This window comes from Nomascus leucogenys, chromosome 12, assembly GCF_006542625.1.
Source record: "Nomascus leucogenys isolate Asia chromosome 12, Asia_NLE_v1, whole genome shotgun sequence".
In the NCBI taxonomy this organism is placed as follows: domain Eukaryota; kingdom Metazoa; phylum Chordata; class Mammalia; order Primates; family Hylobatidae; genus Nomascus; species Nomascus leucogenys.
The window spans coordinates 14,025,516-14,043,775 of record NC_044392.1 but is presented as its reverse complement, the minus strand read 5'-3'; the positions used below and the strand labels follow the sequence as shown (position 1 = coordinate 14,043,775).

The 18,260-nt window shown below is 42.4% G+C and overlaps 1 protein-coding gene across 3 annotated transcripts in view; it reads left to right on the top strand.

Moving 5' to 3' along the window:
• The window catches only part of ZSWIM5 (zinc finger SWIM-type containing 5), a 176,208-nt gene that overhangs the window by 130,497 nt on the left and 27,451 nt on the right, over positions 1 to 18,260 (top strand). For all 3 annotated transcript variants that reach the window (XM_030823773.1, XM_030823772.1, XM_012511383.2), the window contains exons 3-5: positions 2,262 to 2,410; positions 3,749 to 3,899; positions 11,282 to 11,461. In XM_030823773.1, the coding sequence (XP_030679633.1) occupies positions 2,262 to 2,410; positions 3,749 to 3,899; positions 11,282 to 11,461 (480 nt within the window). The remainder of the gene's footprint in view (positions 1 to 2,261; positions 2,411 to 3,748; positions 3,900 to 11,281; positions 11,462 to 18,260) is intronic.

Sequence of the window (18,260 nt, the reverse complement as noted above, 5' to 3'; positions counted from 1 at the left end):
TATTTATTTTTCAAGTGTCAGCCTAAATGTCACTTTCTCAGAGAAGCCTTCTTTGGCTCTTCTTCCTTTCCACACAAAAATGTGTACATGTGATTATTTGCTTCAGGTCTCTCTCCCCAACTATAAGCTCCATATCTGCTTTGTTTACCATTATATATCCAGTATTTGGCACAGGCACAGGTTCTGTACATATCAAGCTCTCTATAAATATTGGCTGAATAAATGAAAATGTCTTAGAAATGAAAATGAAAATGTCTTAGAAAATTCTCCATGGGGTCTCTTGCCAGTTCATTCTCTTCCCAAATGACTTTGCTTGCCTCAGCAATCACACCAACTCCTTGTAGTTTGTTACCTTGATGCCCCAAATATTAACTCACTTCCTTTTTTGCTGCTGTCACCCATTTTAGCAGCTCATTTTCTCCTGGGGTCCATTGTAGACCAGCAAACATTTGTACAGTTTACTTTCCTTTCTCTCCTGTCAAATAAACAAACCCTTTTGAAGTTTAGGTGAAGTTGTACTGTTAGTAACTCTCAAGGTTTTGCCTTGTCCTAGCCCTATCCCAGCAGTTTTCTATAGATACACACTAGGTATTTATAGACTGTGCCTTATTTCTTCCACAGCTACTGCCACTATCATCACCTGGGTGCCAAGGGTTCTCCACTTTTTTCACATTCTCCCCAGTTCAAGCCACTGCACCCAACCAATAATGTATATTTCAAAATTACTAAAATAGATTTTAACGTTCTTACCACATCAAAAAAAAAAAAACTGGTGAGTTGATGGGTATGTTAATTGGCTTGATCAAATCTTCCTATAATGTATACATAGGTCAGGCTGGGCATGGTGGCTCACGCCTGTAATCCCAGCACTTTGGGAGGCCAAGGCAGGCAGATTGCTTGAAGCCAGGAGTTTGAGACCAGCCTGGCCAACATGGCGATGCCCCATCTCTGCCAAAAATACAAAAATTAGCCAGGCATGGTGGCACATGCCTGAAATCCCAGCTACTTGGGAGGCTGAGGCACAAAAATCACTTGAACCTGGGAGGTGGAAGTTGCAGTGAGCCGAGATCATGCCACTGCACTCCAACCTGGATGACAGAGTGAGACTCTGTCTCAAAAAAAAAAAAAAAAAAAAGAATGCATAGATTAAAACATTACATTGTACCCCATATATACACACAATTATTATTTGTCAGTTAAATTTTTTTAAAAAACAAATTGTTACAGCACTTTATAAGAGAGTGAAAGATGATTCAGTTTTCATTTCACAGACATTTCCAGAGTGCTTGTCACATTATCAGCACTATGCTATAGGTGATACAGCTTTGGATTCAACTGGGGATTCAACTGTGAGTAAGGAGTTAACAGACTACTAGGAGAGAGGGATGTGTAAATAACTATAACTATGTTTTAAGTGGTTTTGTCAAGGTGAGCCCAATATGAAAGTATATTTTATATAAATTTATAAAATCATATCACCCTGTATGCAAGTCTACCTATGCTTTAGGGACAATTTTCTAGTGAACTTTAAAAAACAGAATTTTTTTGGCCTGTAATCCCAGTACTTTGGGGGACTGAGTTGGGAGGATTGCTTGAGCCCAGGAGTTTGAGACCAGCCTGGGCAACATGGCAAAACCCTGTCTCTACAAAAAATTGTTTTAAAATAGTTGGGCGTGGTGGCCCTCTCCTGTGGTGCCGCCTACTTGGGAGGCTGAGGTGGAAGGATCAAGTGGGCCTGGGAGGTCGAGGCTGCAATGAACCATGATCACGCTACTGTACTCCAGCAGCCTGGGTGACAGAGTGAGACCCTGTCTCAAACAAACAAACAAAAAGAACTTTTCATGTTCAAAGAATGTATTTTTATTTTAAAATAATGTGTGCCTATTAAGGCATATTTAAACTTCATAGAAAAGCAAAAAGAAGAAACAAAATGTCACTCTCCTGGGGAAACAAACGCACAATTTGCATATTGTATATCTCTTCTAGCCTTTTTTCCCCTACAGTGGTATCTGTAGATCTTAGATGAAGCTATAACTGAGACTTAAGTGAACATGCAACTAGCATTAGATCTTTTAATTTAGGCTTTTTGAAAAATTAATTTTATGTATTTATTTATTTTGTTTAGGACTATACAGTTGACAAAACCCGTATGAAAGCAGAATGACCCATCTCTGTTTGAATATGCTCACAAAGTGCCCCTCCAGCTGAATGTGTAGCATGTGAACTCGGGGGATTCATTTCACTGTTCCCATTCTTCATAGGTGCCCCTGACCCCACAGCTGGGGCCAGCATTGATGATGAGAACTGTTGGCATTTGGATGAAGAACAGGTGAAAGAACAAGTGAAGCTTTTTCTCTCCCAGGGTGGTTACTGTGGCTCTGGAAAGCAACTCAACTCAATGTTTGCCAAGGTAAGATATGAAAAGGTGTTTTTCTTTTGTTGTTGACAGAAGAAGCTTAAGTTAGACTGGGCACACCACACTTCAGGCTTCATGCATTATACCTAGCTCACTTGACGTAGCTGAACTGAATACTTGAAATCTAGTGGGAGAGGCTGACCAGACCTGAGCAGGTTGCATCCAGGGAGCCCTCCCACCTCAGCCTGATAGTCCTGTTACTTCTGCTCTGCTCTCTAAATGAGTTAGTATTGCTGGGGCATTTTAGCAAGGAAACTGCCTTCCCTCTGCTTTTAATCCAGTGCTGCCTGATGAAGCTTGAAGACTAGAGTTTCAACATTGTTCCTAAAGACACTTAGTATTTTGAAACTAACGGCTCTCACAGCAGGCTGTTTTTCTTTTCTTTTTTTTCCCCTTAATACCTTCAGTGAGATATAATTCATATACTATACAATTCACCCATTTAAAGTGTTGAAGTTCAGTTCAGTGGTTTTTGGTATATTCATAGTTATATGCAGCCATCACCACAATCAACTTTAGGACATTTTCATCACCTCAAAAGAAACCCCATACCCTTACCTATCCCTCCCTTGTCCTCTATGTCTCCCTCCCCCAGCCCTAAGAAACCACTAATCTACTTTCTGTCTCTATAGATTTCCCTATTCTGGACTTTCATATGAATGGAATCATTCATATAGTATGTAGTCTTTTATGATTGGCTTCCTTCACTCAGCATAATGTTTTTAAGATTCATCGGTGTCATAGCATGAATCAGTACTTCATTCCTTTTTACATCTGAACGATAAATGTGGATTTATTGTTCAAAATGTGGATACCCTACATTTTGTTTATCCATTCATCTGTTAGTGAACATTTGAGTTGTTTCCATCTTTTGGCTATTATGAATAGTGCTACTATAAACATTCTTGTATAAGGTTCTATGTGGACATATATTTTCATTTCTTTCTTGGAGTGGAATTGATGGGTCATATGGTAACTCTATGCTTAATCATTTGAAGAACTGCCAGTCTGTTTTCCAAGATGACTGTATCATTTTATGTTCCTACCAACAGTGTATGATGTGTCAATTTCTTTACATCCTGTCCAACACTTGTTATCTGACTTTTTAATTCTAGCCATCCTAGTGGGTGTGAAGTGGTATCTCATTGTGAACATCAGGCTTTCTTGGTACATGCAGATATCTTGCTTACAGAACAAGAGGCCTTCTTTCTGGCTCTTTTGGATATGGTGTACTCAGATACTTCATCTTCACTTCCCGCTCCCCCACTTTCTTCTCCTCCTACTTTTTTGTGATGCACAATCACCAATCTCTTGCCACTTCTTATGTGTCAGGTTCGAGAAATGCTGCGGATGAGAGATTCCAATGGAGCAAGGATGCTGACACTAATAACTGAGCAGTTTATGGCTGACCCACGACTCACACTCTGGAGGCAGCAAGGAACAAACATGACAGACAAGTGCAGGCAGCTCTGGGATGAGCTAGGTAAGTTCCCATCGTTCAGAGAAGTGCTTCGTCCTACCATCTTGCCCTGTGGCAACACTGTTTATGAACCCTTGCCATCAATCATTGCATGGATCTTGCTAAGTCCAGTTGGTAGAAGACTTAGGTTCTACAGAGTCCACCCAGAGTAACAATGAACTCACTTTTGTTGCTTCCACAGCATTGTGCTTTGCTATTGACATCAAGCATTCTGTTCCAGATGTTACCATTTGGAAACCTTTGTTGAGAGAAAACCTCTTTGCTTGGCTTCTGTTGCATGGCAGTAGCCTGGCTCTCCAAATACTTATCAGCCTCACTTTTGTTGCTTTTCCCGAGTCTGCTCTTCTGTATCACTCCCAGCCAGACCTTTAAGACGTAGGGGCAGTTTCCAATACTTGGACTTAACCTTCTATTCTTCCTTCTCTGTATTCCCTTGATAACTTTAAAATGTCATAGCTTCAGAGCTTACTTATATGGTCATTTCACCTTTATCTTCTTTCTACTCATCTGAGTTCTAGTCCCACATGAGTAGATGTCCATTGACCATTTCCAATGAGAAATCAAAAATGAACTTGGGCTTTCTTCTGCAAAAAAACGCTCTTGTGACTGGCATTGGCACCACCATTCCTTACTTTACCAAACTTATTGCCAAGCACTCATTTTTCTTTCATTCCCTACATCCAGTGACCAACTTTATTTGATTTCTCAACCTTTAAAATGCAATGTAGTGTCCATTCCCCCTTCAAACTTTTAGATTAGATTAGAACTGTGACCTTCTAATGGCCTCACTGTTCTAGGTTCTCCCTCATCAAGGCAGTCCTCTGTGGCCATCATTTCTCTTTAGCATTCCCTTGCACTAAGACCAGTTTTGCAATGCTAGTACTTCTCGCCCTGCTTTCAGAATCTTCCATACCCTGAACTCAGGGTCACACACTAGTAAGTTTTGGCTCTAACACTGGAAGCCCAATCTGTCTGACTTTAAATCAAATATCCCTCTGTAACATCTCCCTCAATTCTATCTTAAGTCCTTTTATTTTTTCGAAGTGCATGTTCCTTAAGAACTTGAAGTTAGCCTTGGGAGAGTCAGTTTCATCTGAGGCCTGAATGTCTTAATTTCTGAACCAGTCACAGGATTGTGCTGTGGACTTGGGCTTTACTTCTGGGACAAAGGTAGTTGGGAGGAAGTAAGTAGAGTTGGCTCCTGGTGCTTTTAAAACTCTTGTTATATGCTTGGGTTCATTATGAAAAACTCTTGCTTCTGGCATTTTCATATCTAACACATTATTGTATCAACCATACAAGAAACCCTCAGCATTCTGCTAAGACAGTGGTTCTCAAACCTTTCAGAATCACCTGGAGTACTTGTTTAAACAGATCACTGGTCCCTATCCCAAGTTTCTGAATCAGTGGGTTTGGAGTGGAGCCTGAGAATTTGCATTTCAAACAAATTCTCAGGGGATGCTGATGCTGCTGATCCAGAGACCACACTTTGAGAACCACTGCACTTAGAGAAGGCTTATTAGGTTAGACACTAGAACACAGTGCATTCATGCATTCATGCTTCCCCTAACTATTCTAAGGGCTCCCCTAGCTATTCTTAGGGCTCCTTACAGATCACAAGGCCTATACACCTATGGAGAACCTAGGCAGGGTTTGTAGGAACTACAAATGTAGAGAGAAATGGCTCACTACTTTCCGTTTCTGAACTAGAGAAAATGGGACCAATCCGACATGAAGTTTTATCATCTCCCCACCTACAAATCTACTAATGCTTTCTATGTCTCTACCCATATGGTTTGCCTTCTCCTCTGTTAAAATCCATGAAGTATCTCTGCTGTCATGAAAGGCCAACCCTTACATGTTTGCTCTGGGTTCTGTTCTATCTCCTTTTTTCAAGAATGTTGCTCCTACAATTATTTCTTTGCTTGGGCATTATTAACTTTTTTCTCTCTACAGGATCATTTCCGTCAGCATATAAATATGCTCTAATATCTTTGTTTTTTTTTTTTTTTTTTTTTTGAGACAGAGTCTCACTCTGTCACCCAGGATGGAGTGCAGTGGTGCAGTCTTGGCAGTGGCTCAGTCTTGGCTCACTGCAATCTCTGCCTCCTGGGTTCAAGCAATTCTTCTGCCTCAGGCCCCCAAGTAGCTGGGACTACAGGCGTGCACCACCATGGCCCAGCTAATTTTTGTATTTTTGGTAGAGATGGGGTTTCACCATGTCGGCCAGGCTGGTCTCGAACTACTGACCTCAGGTGATCCGCCCACCTCGGTCTCCCAAAGCGTTGAGATTACAGGCGTGAGTCACCATGCCTCGCCTGCTCTAATATCTTTAATCTCAAATTTTAAAAAATACTCCTTTGATATTCCAACTGTCCTCACCACCTATTAACCCATTTCTCTTCTCCCCTTTGAAATAACACTTCTTTAAAAAATTATCTGTGGTCACTCTTTCCATTTGCTCCCCTCCGTTCTTTCTTGAGCCCACTCCAGTTGGGTTTCCATTGCCCATTGCTGCCATTCTCCTGAAGTAGCTGTTGTCGAAATCACAAGTAATTTCCATATTGCTAAATACAACAGTCACTTCTCTGTTCTCATGTTACTTCAAAACTCTTAGCGGTTTTCAGTAAACTTGACCATACTCTTTTATTTTTCCTTCCTTTTGTAGCGACAGGGTCTAACTATGTTGCCCAGGCTGGTCTTGAACTCCTAGCCTCGAGCAATTCTACCGCCTCCATCTCCCAAAGTGCTGGGATTACAGGCATGAGCCACATGCCCATACTCTTTTTGAAACACTCTTCTCTTGGTTTCCATAACTGCATACCCACTGGGTTTCCCCACTGTGTTCCTGGTGACTTTCACTCAGTCTCCTTTGCAGACTTCTCTGCCTTTCCTCAACCCTTCTAAATATTGAGTACCCCCCAGCATCCACTTTCCTGTTTACATTCTCTGCCTAAATGATTATATATTCAGTCCCATGGCTTTAAATACTATCCAGATGTAGGTAAATCACAAATGTATGTCTCTAGCGCTGATCTTTCCCCTGAGCTCCAGGCTGTGTCCAGCTGCCCATCACTTCTAAGAAACATCTCAAACTTAATACAGACATCACAGAACTCTTAATTTTCCTGCCAAAGCCTTATTTTCCCCTTGTTGTCACCATCTCAATATATACCATCGAGATGTATTATCTTGTTGCTCAATGGCCAGGCGCGGTGTCTCACACCTGTAATCCTAGCACTTTGGGAGGCCAAGGCAGGCAAATCACCTGAGGTCAGGAGTTAAAGACAAGCCTGGCCAACATGGTGAAACCCTGTCTCTACTAAAAATACAAAAAATTGGCCGGGCGCAGTGGCTCACGCCTGTTATCCCAGCACTTTGGGAGGCCGAGGCGGGCAGATCACGAGGTCAGGAGATTGAGACCATCCTGGCTGACACGGTGAAACCCCATCTCTACTAAAAATACAAAAAATTACCAGGCGTGGTGGTGGGCGCCTGTAGTCCCAGCTACTCGGGAGGCTGAGGCAGGAGAATGGTGTGAACCTGGGAGGCGGAGCTTGCAGTGAGCCAAGACCACACCGCTGCACTCCAGCCTGGGCAACAGAGTGAGACTCCATCTCAAAAAAAATACAAAAAATTAACCGGGCATGGTGGCAGGTGCCTGTAATCCCAGTTACTTAGGAGGCTGAGGCAGAAGAATTGCTTGAACCTGGGAGGCAGACATTGCAGTGAGCTGAGATCATGCCACCGCACTCCAGCCTGGGTGACAGAGCGAGACTCCCTCATTGCTCAAGAAGGAAATTTAAGGGTTGTCCTTGATTCCCTATTTTCTTTTACATCCAAACCAAGACCTGTTGACCCTCAGAGTTAGAGGACTGAATGAGATAAAGTGCTTAACACCTTAATCCCTAGCTGATGAAAATAAATCAATGATAGCTATTATTTTATTATTATATTTAATATTTAATAATTATGTAAAATTTTAATTTCCATAGTAGCTACCTTTGCTTAGAGTTTTTGATACTTTTTAAATTTTTTGTTGTTGTTTTTGAGAAAGAGTCTCACTCTGTTGCCCAGTCTGGAGTGCAGTGGTGCGATCTCAGCTCACTGCAACCTCTGCCTCCTGGGTTCACTCAATTCTTCTGCCTCAGCCTCCCAAGTAGCTGAGACTACAGGCGCATACCACCATTCCCGGCTAATTTTTCTACTTTTGTAGAGACAGGGTTTCACCATGTTGGCCAGGCTGGTCTCAAACTCCTGACCTCAAGTGATCCACCTGCCTTGGCCTCCCAAAGTGCTGGGACCATAGACATGAGCCACCACGCCCAGGCCAAATTTCTTTTTATTGATTTACTTTGAGACAAGATTTCACTGTCCCCTAGGCTGGAATACAGTGCTGTGATCATAACTCACTGCAACTCAAACTCCTGGGCTCAAGAAATACTTCCACCTCAGCCTCCCAAGTAGCTAGGATTACAGGCACAGGCTACTACAAAAAGTTCTAATTTTTTGTAGAGATAGGGTCTCACTATGTTGCCCAGGCTGATCTCAAACTCCTGGCCTTGTGACCCTCCCACCTCAGCCTCCCCAAGCACTGGTATTACAAGCATGAGACACTGTACCCAGCCAACGCTTTTTTTTAAGTTGTAGGAAAATATGCTTCTGGATACTGATAACAGTCCTGTGAGTGCTGTTTTATACAGGCAACTAGTAGGATTTTTTGCTTTGTCTCTTTCTCAGGGTTGTAATTGTATTGAAACAAATTTATAAGGATGTAATTAATAAGACAGAAAACTCATTTTTAATTTATAGGTGAAAGTACTTGTGCTCACTTTCTAGGGATCCTTTTTTTTTTTTGAAACAAAGTCTCGCTCTGTCACCCAGGCTGGAGTGCAGTAGCTTAATCTTGGCTCACTGCAACCTTTGCCTCCTGGACTCAAGAGATTCTCTTGCCTTGGCCTCCTGAGTAACTGGGATTATAGGCACACACTACGATGTCTGGCTAATTTTTTGTATTTTTAGTAGAGATGGGGTTTCACCATGTTGGCCAAGCTGGTCTCGAACTCCTGACCTGAAGCAATCCACCCGCCTCCGCCTCCCAAAGTGCTGGGATTACAGGAATGAGACACCGCACCTGGCCAGGATCCCCTTCTTAATATCAAAATGCCTAGGAAATTGGAACTCCTCCAGGACTAGAATTAGCACCCTGTTTCTTTACCTCCTAAGCCTCTCATCTCACCCAATCTGTTTTCCATTCCTATTGTCCTGTTGATTTTGCCATTCCTAAGGTCACCAGAGTTCTTCTGAAGTTGCCAGATTTAGTAGCTTCTTTTTTGGTCCTCTTTTTTACCTGTGAAGATTAAATATGAAGATCTGTTTCTACACTATAGATGAAAAGCCCTTCTTAAACTGTAAAATAAATGTTACTATAATCCCCTAAAAAGTCACTGTTGTGTTAGTTCCTTTTCTCTTTTTTCTTCTTCTTTTTTTTTTTTGTTTGAGATGGAGTTTCGCTCTTGTTGCTCAGGCTTGAGTGCAATGGCGGGATCCCAGCTCACTGCAACCTCCGCCTCCCAGATTCAAGCAATTCTCCTACCACAGCCTCCCAAGTAGCTGGGATTACAGGCATGCACCAACATACCTGGCTAATTTTTTGTATTTTTAGTAGAGACAGGCTTTCTCCATGGTGGTCAGGCTGGTCTTGAACTCCCAACCTCAGGTGATCCGCCTGCCTCAGCCTCCCACAGTGCTAGGATTAGAGGAGTGAGCCACTGCACCCAACACATAATATAGTTTCTTTTTCATGGTACATTTAAAAAATTGAATTTAAACAATAGAAATGAGGGTTTTTTTCTTTTTTTTTTTTTTTTTCCTGTCACCCATGCTGGAGTGCATGGTGTGATCTCGGCTCACTGTAACTTCCACCTCCTGGGCTCAAACAATCCTCCCACCTCAGCCACCTGAGTAGCTGGGACCAGCTGGGTGCACACCACCATGCCCAGCTAATTTTTTGTATTTTTGGGAGAGACAGGGTTTCACCATGTTGCCCAGGCTGGTCTCAAACTCCTGAGCTCAAGTGATCGCCCTCCTCGGCCTGCCAAAGTGCTGGGATTATAAGTGTGAGCCACAGCACCCAGCCAGAAATTAATTTTCATCTTCAATTGATATCTGAAATTGAGGCTAAGATGGCTTTTTAAAACATTCCTATTTGGCTTTGAGAGGCTTTGAAATAGTGTCCAAATGTACTTCTATCCATGGATGTAACTACATCCTAAAGGATGTTTATATTAAGACACACTGCAGCCAGGCACGGTGGCTCATGCCTGTAATCCCAGCACTTTGGGAGGCCAAGGCGGGTGGATCACCTGAGGTCAGGAGTTCTAGACAAACCTAGCCGACATGGTGAAACCCTGTCTCTACTAAAAATACAAAAATTAGCCGGGCGTGGTGGCGGGCACCTGTAATCCCAGCTACTCGGGGTGGAGGGTGTGAGGGTGGGGCGCCAAGGCAGGAGAATCGCTTGAACTCAGGAGGTGAAGGTTGCAACAGTGAACCAAGATCGCCCCATCGCACTCCAGCTTGGGGGACAAGAGCGAGACTTTATCTCAAAAAAAAAAAAAAAAAAAAAAAAAAAAAAAATCCCAGGAAAGTAATGGTTTTAAGGCATCACAAGTTATCAGCAGTTTGAAAATCCAAGTCCAAATAAATTATTTTTCTTGGATAAGCAAATACTAAGATTCTACTGTGGGCTAGGTAATATGCTAGACCCTTTACAAACGTTATCTCATTAAATTCCCACAATATCCCTACACAGTAGGTATTTTTATGATCTCAGTTTTACAATTGAATGATTTGATGAAGCTCAGGAAGTTCAGCTAAGCAAAAAAAAAAACCTTTTCTGACTTCCTCACTTCCAACCATGTCCTTGTACTAAATGACCTTCCTCTATGCTGCTTTCATACCCTGAACATATCTTTATCTTAATACTTATCATATTCAAATGGAATTATGTTTATTTATCTGTCTCCCTCACTAGACAGTTCCTCAAGGGTAGGAACAGTGTCTGTTTTATTCACCAGCACAGAGCCTTAACATAGAAGGCTCTTAATAAATATTTATTACACTGCAGATTTGAGCTCGGAGTTCAAGCCTAAATCTGTCTTTATATCACAGGCACACAGATTCAAATAAGATAGTCACTCTACTTTAAGGAAGTGTTGGGAAGGAAAAACAAGCCAGTTCCGAAAATCTTAGCAAATTTTTATATTAAGAAAAGTTAATGCTTTGGAAACTTTCTCTACCATCTAAAAATGAAACTGAAACATTAAGGCTTACACACACATCAAAGGAGAGATGTTAAGAATATGGGTTGCTTTATTTTCCAGGAGCTTTATGGGTGTGCATAATTTTAAATCCACACTGCAAACTGGAGGAGAAATCCTGCTGGCTGCAGCAGCTGCAGAAGTGGAGCGACCTGGATGTCTGTCCCCTGGAGGATGGAAACTATGGACATGAGCTGCCCAACATCACCAATGCACTTCCCCAGAGTGCCATTCACAGCCCAGGTGAGCCAAGTGTCCTTTTAGGCTCTTTGTACCTGGAACTTCAAAAGGTGGGAGGGTAAAAACCCTAGAACAATGGTAGCTGGATAGCCTTTTAGCTGTCAGAATTGCCATTCTAAATAAGAAAAGCCTGTGTTTTTATTCATCTTGAAATGCCGAACCGTAAGTAAGGATAAGCTTTTATCTTTGACATTGAGTTGCTGTCCTTTTCCACGTCTAGAGTGTCCTTACAGTGCCTAGCATAATGTCCTAGAGCCTCTGCGTGACTCCCGGTCTCCTCTTCTGGTTCTTCATGTCTAATGTATTAAATATCTTGGCTTCAGTTGGGGTTGGTTTTAGCTGAGACCTAACTTAGGGGAGGAACAAAAGACCTGTAAAAAGCAGTTTTAAAAAGTGTCCTGACCATAGCTTTTCTTACTTCTGTTTTCCTCAAATTTTTATACAGCAAATAGCTGGGTGGGATCATCCTCCCATATTATTGGTAGGATTCCTGCCCCATTTTAAGACACATCCAGTACAGTGATACCATACCCTCCACCCTTTGAGCCCACTGGCCTGCAGACATCACTTGACATCAGCATTCGTATCAGTTTTATCAGTTTTAGTTCAACTAATTCAGTCTATTTGATGTTGTCAATTGATTATTCTTTAGCCTATTGAGAGCCTTTATTGGTAGAAGATTTTATCAGACACTGATTTTACAATTGGTTCCTTTTATTTTATTTGGAGACAAGGTCTCACTGTATCCCCCAGGCTGGAGTGCAGTGGCGCGATCTTGGCTCACTGCAACCTCTGCCTCCAGGGTTCAAGCAATTCTCATGCCTCAGCCTCCCGAGTAGCTGGGATTGCAGGTGTGAGAGCCACCACGCTTGGCTAATTTTTGTATTTTTAGTAGAGACGGGGTTTTGCCATGTTGGCCAGCCTGGTCTTGAACTCCTGACCCCAGGTGATCCGCCCACCTCAGCCTCTCAAAATTCTGGGATTACAGGCGTGAGCCACTGTGCCTGGCAGTTCCTTTTATTTCAAATAACTCTTGGTGTTTTCAGTCTCAAGGAGGAAATCACGAAAATTATTGTTTTTGTTTGGTCTTCTTCTGTACCATAATTAGTTGTCAGTATATTTAAGACAACTAAGGTAATGAAAGATGAAAAGGCTACAATTTTGCCACTTCTTTACCCTTTCCTGGCACTCATCTAGCTTCCACAACACAGGAAGCCATCTCTTTGATAGTGGCTTTGGATAGCATAGAGAGGGTCAAATGCATACAAACACATGCCTTGTTCTGTTGCCCAGGCTGGAGTGCAGTAGTGTGATCTCGGCTCACTGCAACCTCCACCTCCCAGGTTCAAGCAATTCTCCTGCCTCAGCTTCCTGAGTAGTTGAGACTACAGGCGTGGGCCACCACACCTGGCTAATTTTTGTATATTTAGTAGATACAGGGTTTCACCATATTGTCCAGGCTGGTGTCAAACTCCTCAAGTGATCTGCCCGCCTTGGCCTCCCAAAGTGCTAGTATTACAGGCATGAGCCACCGCACCCAGCCTGGTCTGGCAGTTTCTTCCTTGTCATAATATATTGGTTCTTTGTTGTGGTTAGTTCTCCTTTGAAGATGTTGCTTCTTCTAAAGCCTTCTCAGGTTGTGATTGATACCTCTCTCATATCCCTTTACCTTTGGGGCTGGAGAAGCAGTTGATTCCTGCCTATTCTTCATAGTCATTTCTACATAATTCTCCTTCCTACCTTCTTAAAATACCCCCAGGTTTAAGTTTATGCCATCAAACTACACTGTCTGCCACCCCCCTGGTTTTTGTCATCTGTAGACCTCCGGGTCAATCCCTCTCATTCCTTGAAGATTTTTAGCTATTGGCTTACTAATACTACTATCACTATTTCTATCATAATTCTTTTTTTAATTTCTTTTTTTTTTTTTTTGAGACTGGGTCTCACTCTGTCACCCATGCTAGAGTGAAGTGGTGTGATCTCGTCTCACTGCAACTTCCGTCTCCCAGGCTTCAGTGATCCTCCCATCCCAGCCTCCCGAGTAGCTGGGACTACAGGTGCGAGCCACCACTCACAGCCAAATTTTGTGTGTGTGTGTATTTTTTGTAGAGACAGGGTTTCGTCATGTTTCCCAGGCTAGTCTTGAACTCCTGAGCTGAAGCAATCCTCCTGCCTTGGCCTCCCAAAGTGCTGGGATTATAGGCATGAGCCACCATGCAGATTCCTATCATAATTCTTGATGACTTCAGTAGCCACATAGATGACCCTTCCAATACCCTGGCCTCTCAATTATTTGATCTCCTCTTTTCCAGTAGTCTCATCTTCCACCATAACTTAGCCATTTAACCCCAAAATCATACCCTAAACCTTGACATTACCAAAGACTACACCCTCTTCATAATCTCAATTTCATGCATCACCAGTTACCACCATCAATCTTGCTAGCTTCTTTTCTTTAGTATCCCTATTTCAGTAATTCTTTGACCCACTAGGAATTTTTGTCTTACTGTGTAAGACAAAATGTGTTTTCACTCTTTTGATAGCCTTATTTTCCTCCTCATCCAAGTTAGATTCCTTGGTAACTCATTACAATCACTCCTTTGCATACACACTTAACTCCCTCTTCCCCTTTGATACACTGATGGAAAAACTCTAAACTTAGTTCATTCCAGCTCTAATTACTTGGTATACTTGCACAGCTGAATATGGCTGGAGAGAAACAACCATGCCGGGCACAGTGGTTCCTGCCTGTAATCCCAGTACTTTGGGAGACCAAGGCTGGCAGATCCCTTGAACTCAGGAGTTCGAGACCAGCCTGGGCAACATGGTGAAACCCTATCTCTACAAAAAATACAAAAATTAGCCAGGTATGGTGGATTGCTTGAGCCCAGGAGGTCAAGGCTTCAATGAGCCATGGTCATGCCACTGCACTCCAGCCTGGGCAACAAAATAAGACCCTGTCTCAAAAAAAAAAAAAAGAAAGAAAGAAACAACTATAATAACTGGTCTTATTTTAAGTTTATGACCACTCATTTCAAGTGGGTCCTCAGTACTTTCTAGACATCTAGTACATTTCCCTAGTCTGTGCCATCTTTCACTTTTACAAATTACTATTTCACACCATTTTTTTCCTAAAATTTTCTGTACTTCCTCTCCTTCCTCAGTTTCAACTGAGTCTTGCTTCCTGTTTACTAAAAATAAAGAAGCAATCAGAAGAGAATTTCCAAAACTCCACCACCACATCTGTGGTGATGGGTCAAAAGAAATACTGTTCTAGAAGGTCAGAGAATTACTCTTTGCCCATCTACTCTGCCTCTTCCCCTGTTGCAGTCTGTGCTTCTAAATCCAAGCCCTCCAGTTATTCTCAAGATCCTATTACATCACTTTTATCTAGGACATCACTATAGGAATTAACAAGAAATTATTTCCGCTCTCTCCTGCATCTCCAGTTTTTCACTCTCCATGAATTATTCCTGAGTGTACAAGCATATTGTTATATTTCCCATACCAAAACAAAAGAAAAAACACTCTTGTGACTCCACGTGCCTCTCTGGGTGGTAGAAATGGGTGGTAGAGTTAGGAAAAATCATTAAAAAGAATAGTACAGATTTGCCATCTCCATTTCTTCTGTTCCTAGTCTCCCTTGAATTCACTCCAAGTCAGGCTTTCAATCCCTACCATTACTGAAACAGCTCTTGTACCGGTTACTAATGCTAACTGTTGCTAAATCTAGTAGTTGTTCTCAGTCATAACCTTACTTGACCTATCAGCAGTATTTGACACATTAGTCACACTGTCCTTGAAACTTTGTCATTTGACTTCCAAGAAACCATTCTCTCTCGGTTCTCACTTCATTGACCGTTCCTTCTAAGTCTCTTTACTGTCTCTTCCCCACTTCCCAACCTAAAATGCCATAGTGCCCAGGGGTCTGTCATCAGACCACCTCTCTTTCTTTTTTTTTTTTTTTTTTTTTTTGAGACAAAGTTCATTGCCCAGGCTGGAGTGCACTGGTGTGGTCTTGGCTCACCACAATCTCTGCCTCCCAGGTTCAAGCGATTCTCCTGCCTCAGCCTCCTGAGTAGCTGGGATTATAAGTACCTGCCACCATGCCTGACTAATTTTTGTATTTTCAGTAGAGACGGGGTTTCACTATGTTAGCCTGGCTGGTCTCAAACTCTTGACCTTCTGATCCACCCACCTCTGCCTCTCAAAGTGCTGGGATTACAGGAACGAGCCACTGTGCCCGGCTACCACCTCTCTTTCTATACTTCCTTGTTGATTGCATTGTTTTAGTAATCATCTACATACTAACAGCTCATATATATATATATATTTACACACACATATCTTGCCCACACCTTTCCTCTCAACTCTAGATATGTATATTCAACTGCCTTTTTGATATCTCCATTTATCTATTAACAGGCATCTCAGTAGGATTCCTACCCCTCAAGCCCCACCCGAACCTGCTCCTCTTGCAGTATTCCTGTCTCCGTATATGGCAACTCTCTTAAAAACCTTGGAGTCATTCTTAATTCTTTACTCTCTCTCACCCCAGCTGTAATCCATTAGCAAATCCAATGAATTGCCCTTATCTTTGAAATATATCCAGAATCCAACTACTGCTCATCATCTCCACTCTTTATTTCTCTGCCAACTACCATCATCTCTCACAAATTATTGTAGTGCCCACCTGACTGCTCCCCCTTCTTCTGCCCTTCCACCTTATAACCTATTCTCAATTCTGCTGCCAGAGTTATCCTTTTAAAATGTAAGTCCCATCATATACCTTCACAGCTCAAAGCCCTTCAGTGGCCTCTCATCTTTCTCCAAAACCCAAAGTCATCTTTTTCTCATGGCCTACATGGCCTTCCATGATCTAGTTCTCTAATAGGTCTCTGACCTCATCTCCTGTGATTCTCCTGGTTGCTCATTCCATCCGACTATACTGGCCTCCTCACTGTTCTCAAACACTCCAAATATACTTCTGCCTTAGGACTTAGTACTTGCTGTTCGTTTTGCGTGGAGACCATTCTATATATGAACAAAACAATAACCCCCTGCCTAACACCAGCTTGCTTTTCTCCCTAACTCTGTTTTAGACTTTTTCATAGCACTCTTAACTGTACGACCTATCTGATACACTATATATTTACTTAACTGTCTCTGCCCAATTGAATGTAAAGGTCCATAAAGACAGGAACTTTGTATGTCCTAAGCACCAAGAACAGTACCTACTGTATAGTAGGCAGTAATTATTTGCTGATTTAATCAATTTAAAAATATATTGGGAGCCCAGTGCCCACTGTGGGTTGAGCAGAGCGGTGGATTCTCAGTTCAGCAGTAGAGGAGCTTAGATTCCAGCCAGTAGAAGAGTCATTGTGCTTTCAGTGAGGGACAACATGAAGGAGAAGCAATTTCAGTAAATACTGTCAGTGCTACTCTAATGATAATATCCTTCAACCATCTGAGCCTGTACCCAATGCGATATATTAAATTCTAAAGAAATGACCAGTTTCCAAGGACTTTTCCTGAATGGTTCAATATGTTAGGTTCTTTCATATTCAGTATGAATTCTCTGACATTCCCTCAATTTTTTTGCACAGAATCAGTAGGTACACACCTCATCTAGGCATCGCTGGAAATGTCCATACAGTATAATATTTCAGTTCTTGATCCCAAAATAGTTTAAATTGCCTTTAATCTGGCAAAGCATCAGTTAAATGACTCCCTCATGGTTTCTTATTACCTTAAATATCATTTCCATGATCCTCCCTAAGTCTGTGGTTTATGGCAAGATATCTTCCATTTGGTCCTCCTACATACCACCCTTAAGAGTTGAGCCTACATTTTTGTCTGCAGTTTTGGTTTCCCTGCAGCCCTTTTCCTGAAGGGAGATGACGTGGTAAGACTCCAGTGAGAAAACAAGTTTGTCTTTTATTAGCATCAGTTTTTTCTTTTTCTTTTTCTTTTTTCTGAGGCACGATCTTGCTTTGTTACCCAGGCTGGAGACCAGTGGCATGATCTCGGCTCACTGTGGCCTCAACCTCCTGGGCTCAAGTGATCCTCTTGACTCAGCCCCTCTGAATAGCTGGCACTACAGGCGCCCGCCACCACGCCCAGCTAATTTTTTGTATTTTTAGTAGAGATGGGGTTTCACCATGTTGGTCAGGATGGTCTCGATCTCCTGACCTCATGATCCTCCCGCCTCAGCGTCCCAAAGCGCTGGGATTACAGGTGTGAGCCACCATGCCCGGCCCAATTTTTATATTTTTTGTAGGGAGGGGGTTTCACCACATTCTCCAGACTGGTCTCAAACTCCTGGACTCAAACAATCTGCCAGCCTCAGCCTCCCAAAGTGCTGGGATAACAGGTGCGAGTCATCACACCTGGCCTCATCAGTTTTTTCTTATTGGGGAACAAGACTGTAAGCCTGCAGATATCAGTGTAATAAAGGTACCTGAATATACAGAGCTTCAGCAATTTCTCTCTCTTTTTTTTTTTTTTTGAGATGGGATTTTGCTCTGTTACCCAGGCTAGAGTGCAGTGGTGTAATCTTGGCTCACTGCAGCCTTTACCTCTTGAGTTCAAGTGGTCCTCCTGCCTTAGCCTCCCAAGTAGCTAGGACTACAGGCATGTGCCACCATGCCTGGCTAATTTTTAATTTTTTATTTTTTGTAGAGACAGTGTCTTGCTATGTTGCCCTGGCTGGTCTTGAACTCCTGGCCTCAAGTGATCCTCCCACTTTAGCCACCCAAAGTTCTGGGATTACAGGCAGGAGCCACCATAGTTTCAGCTCTAT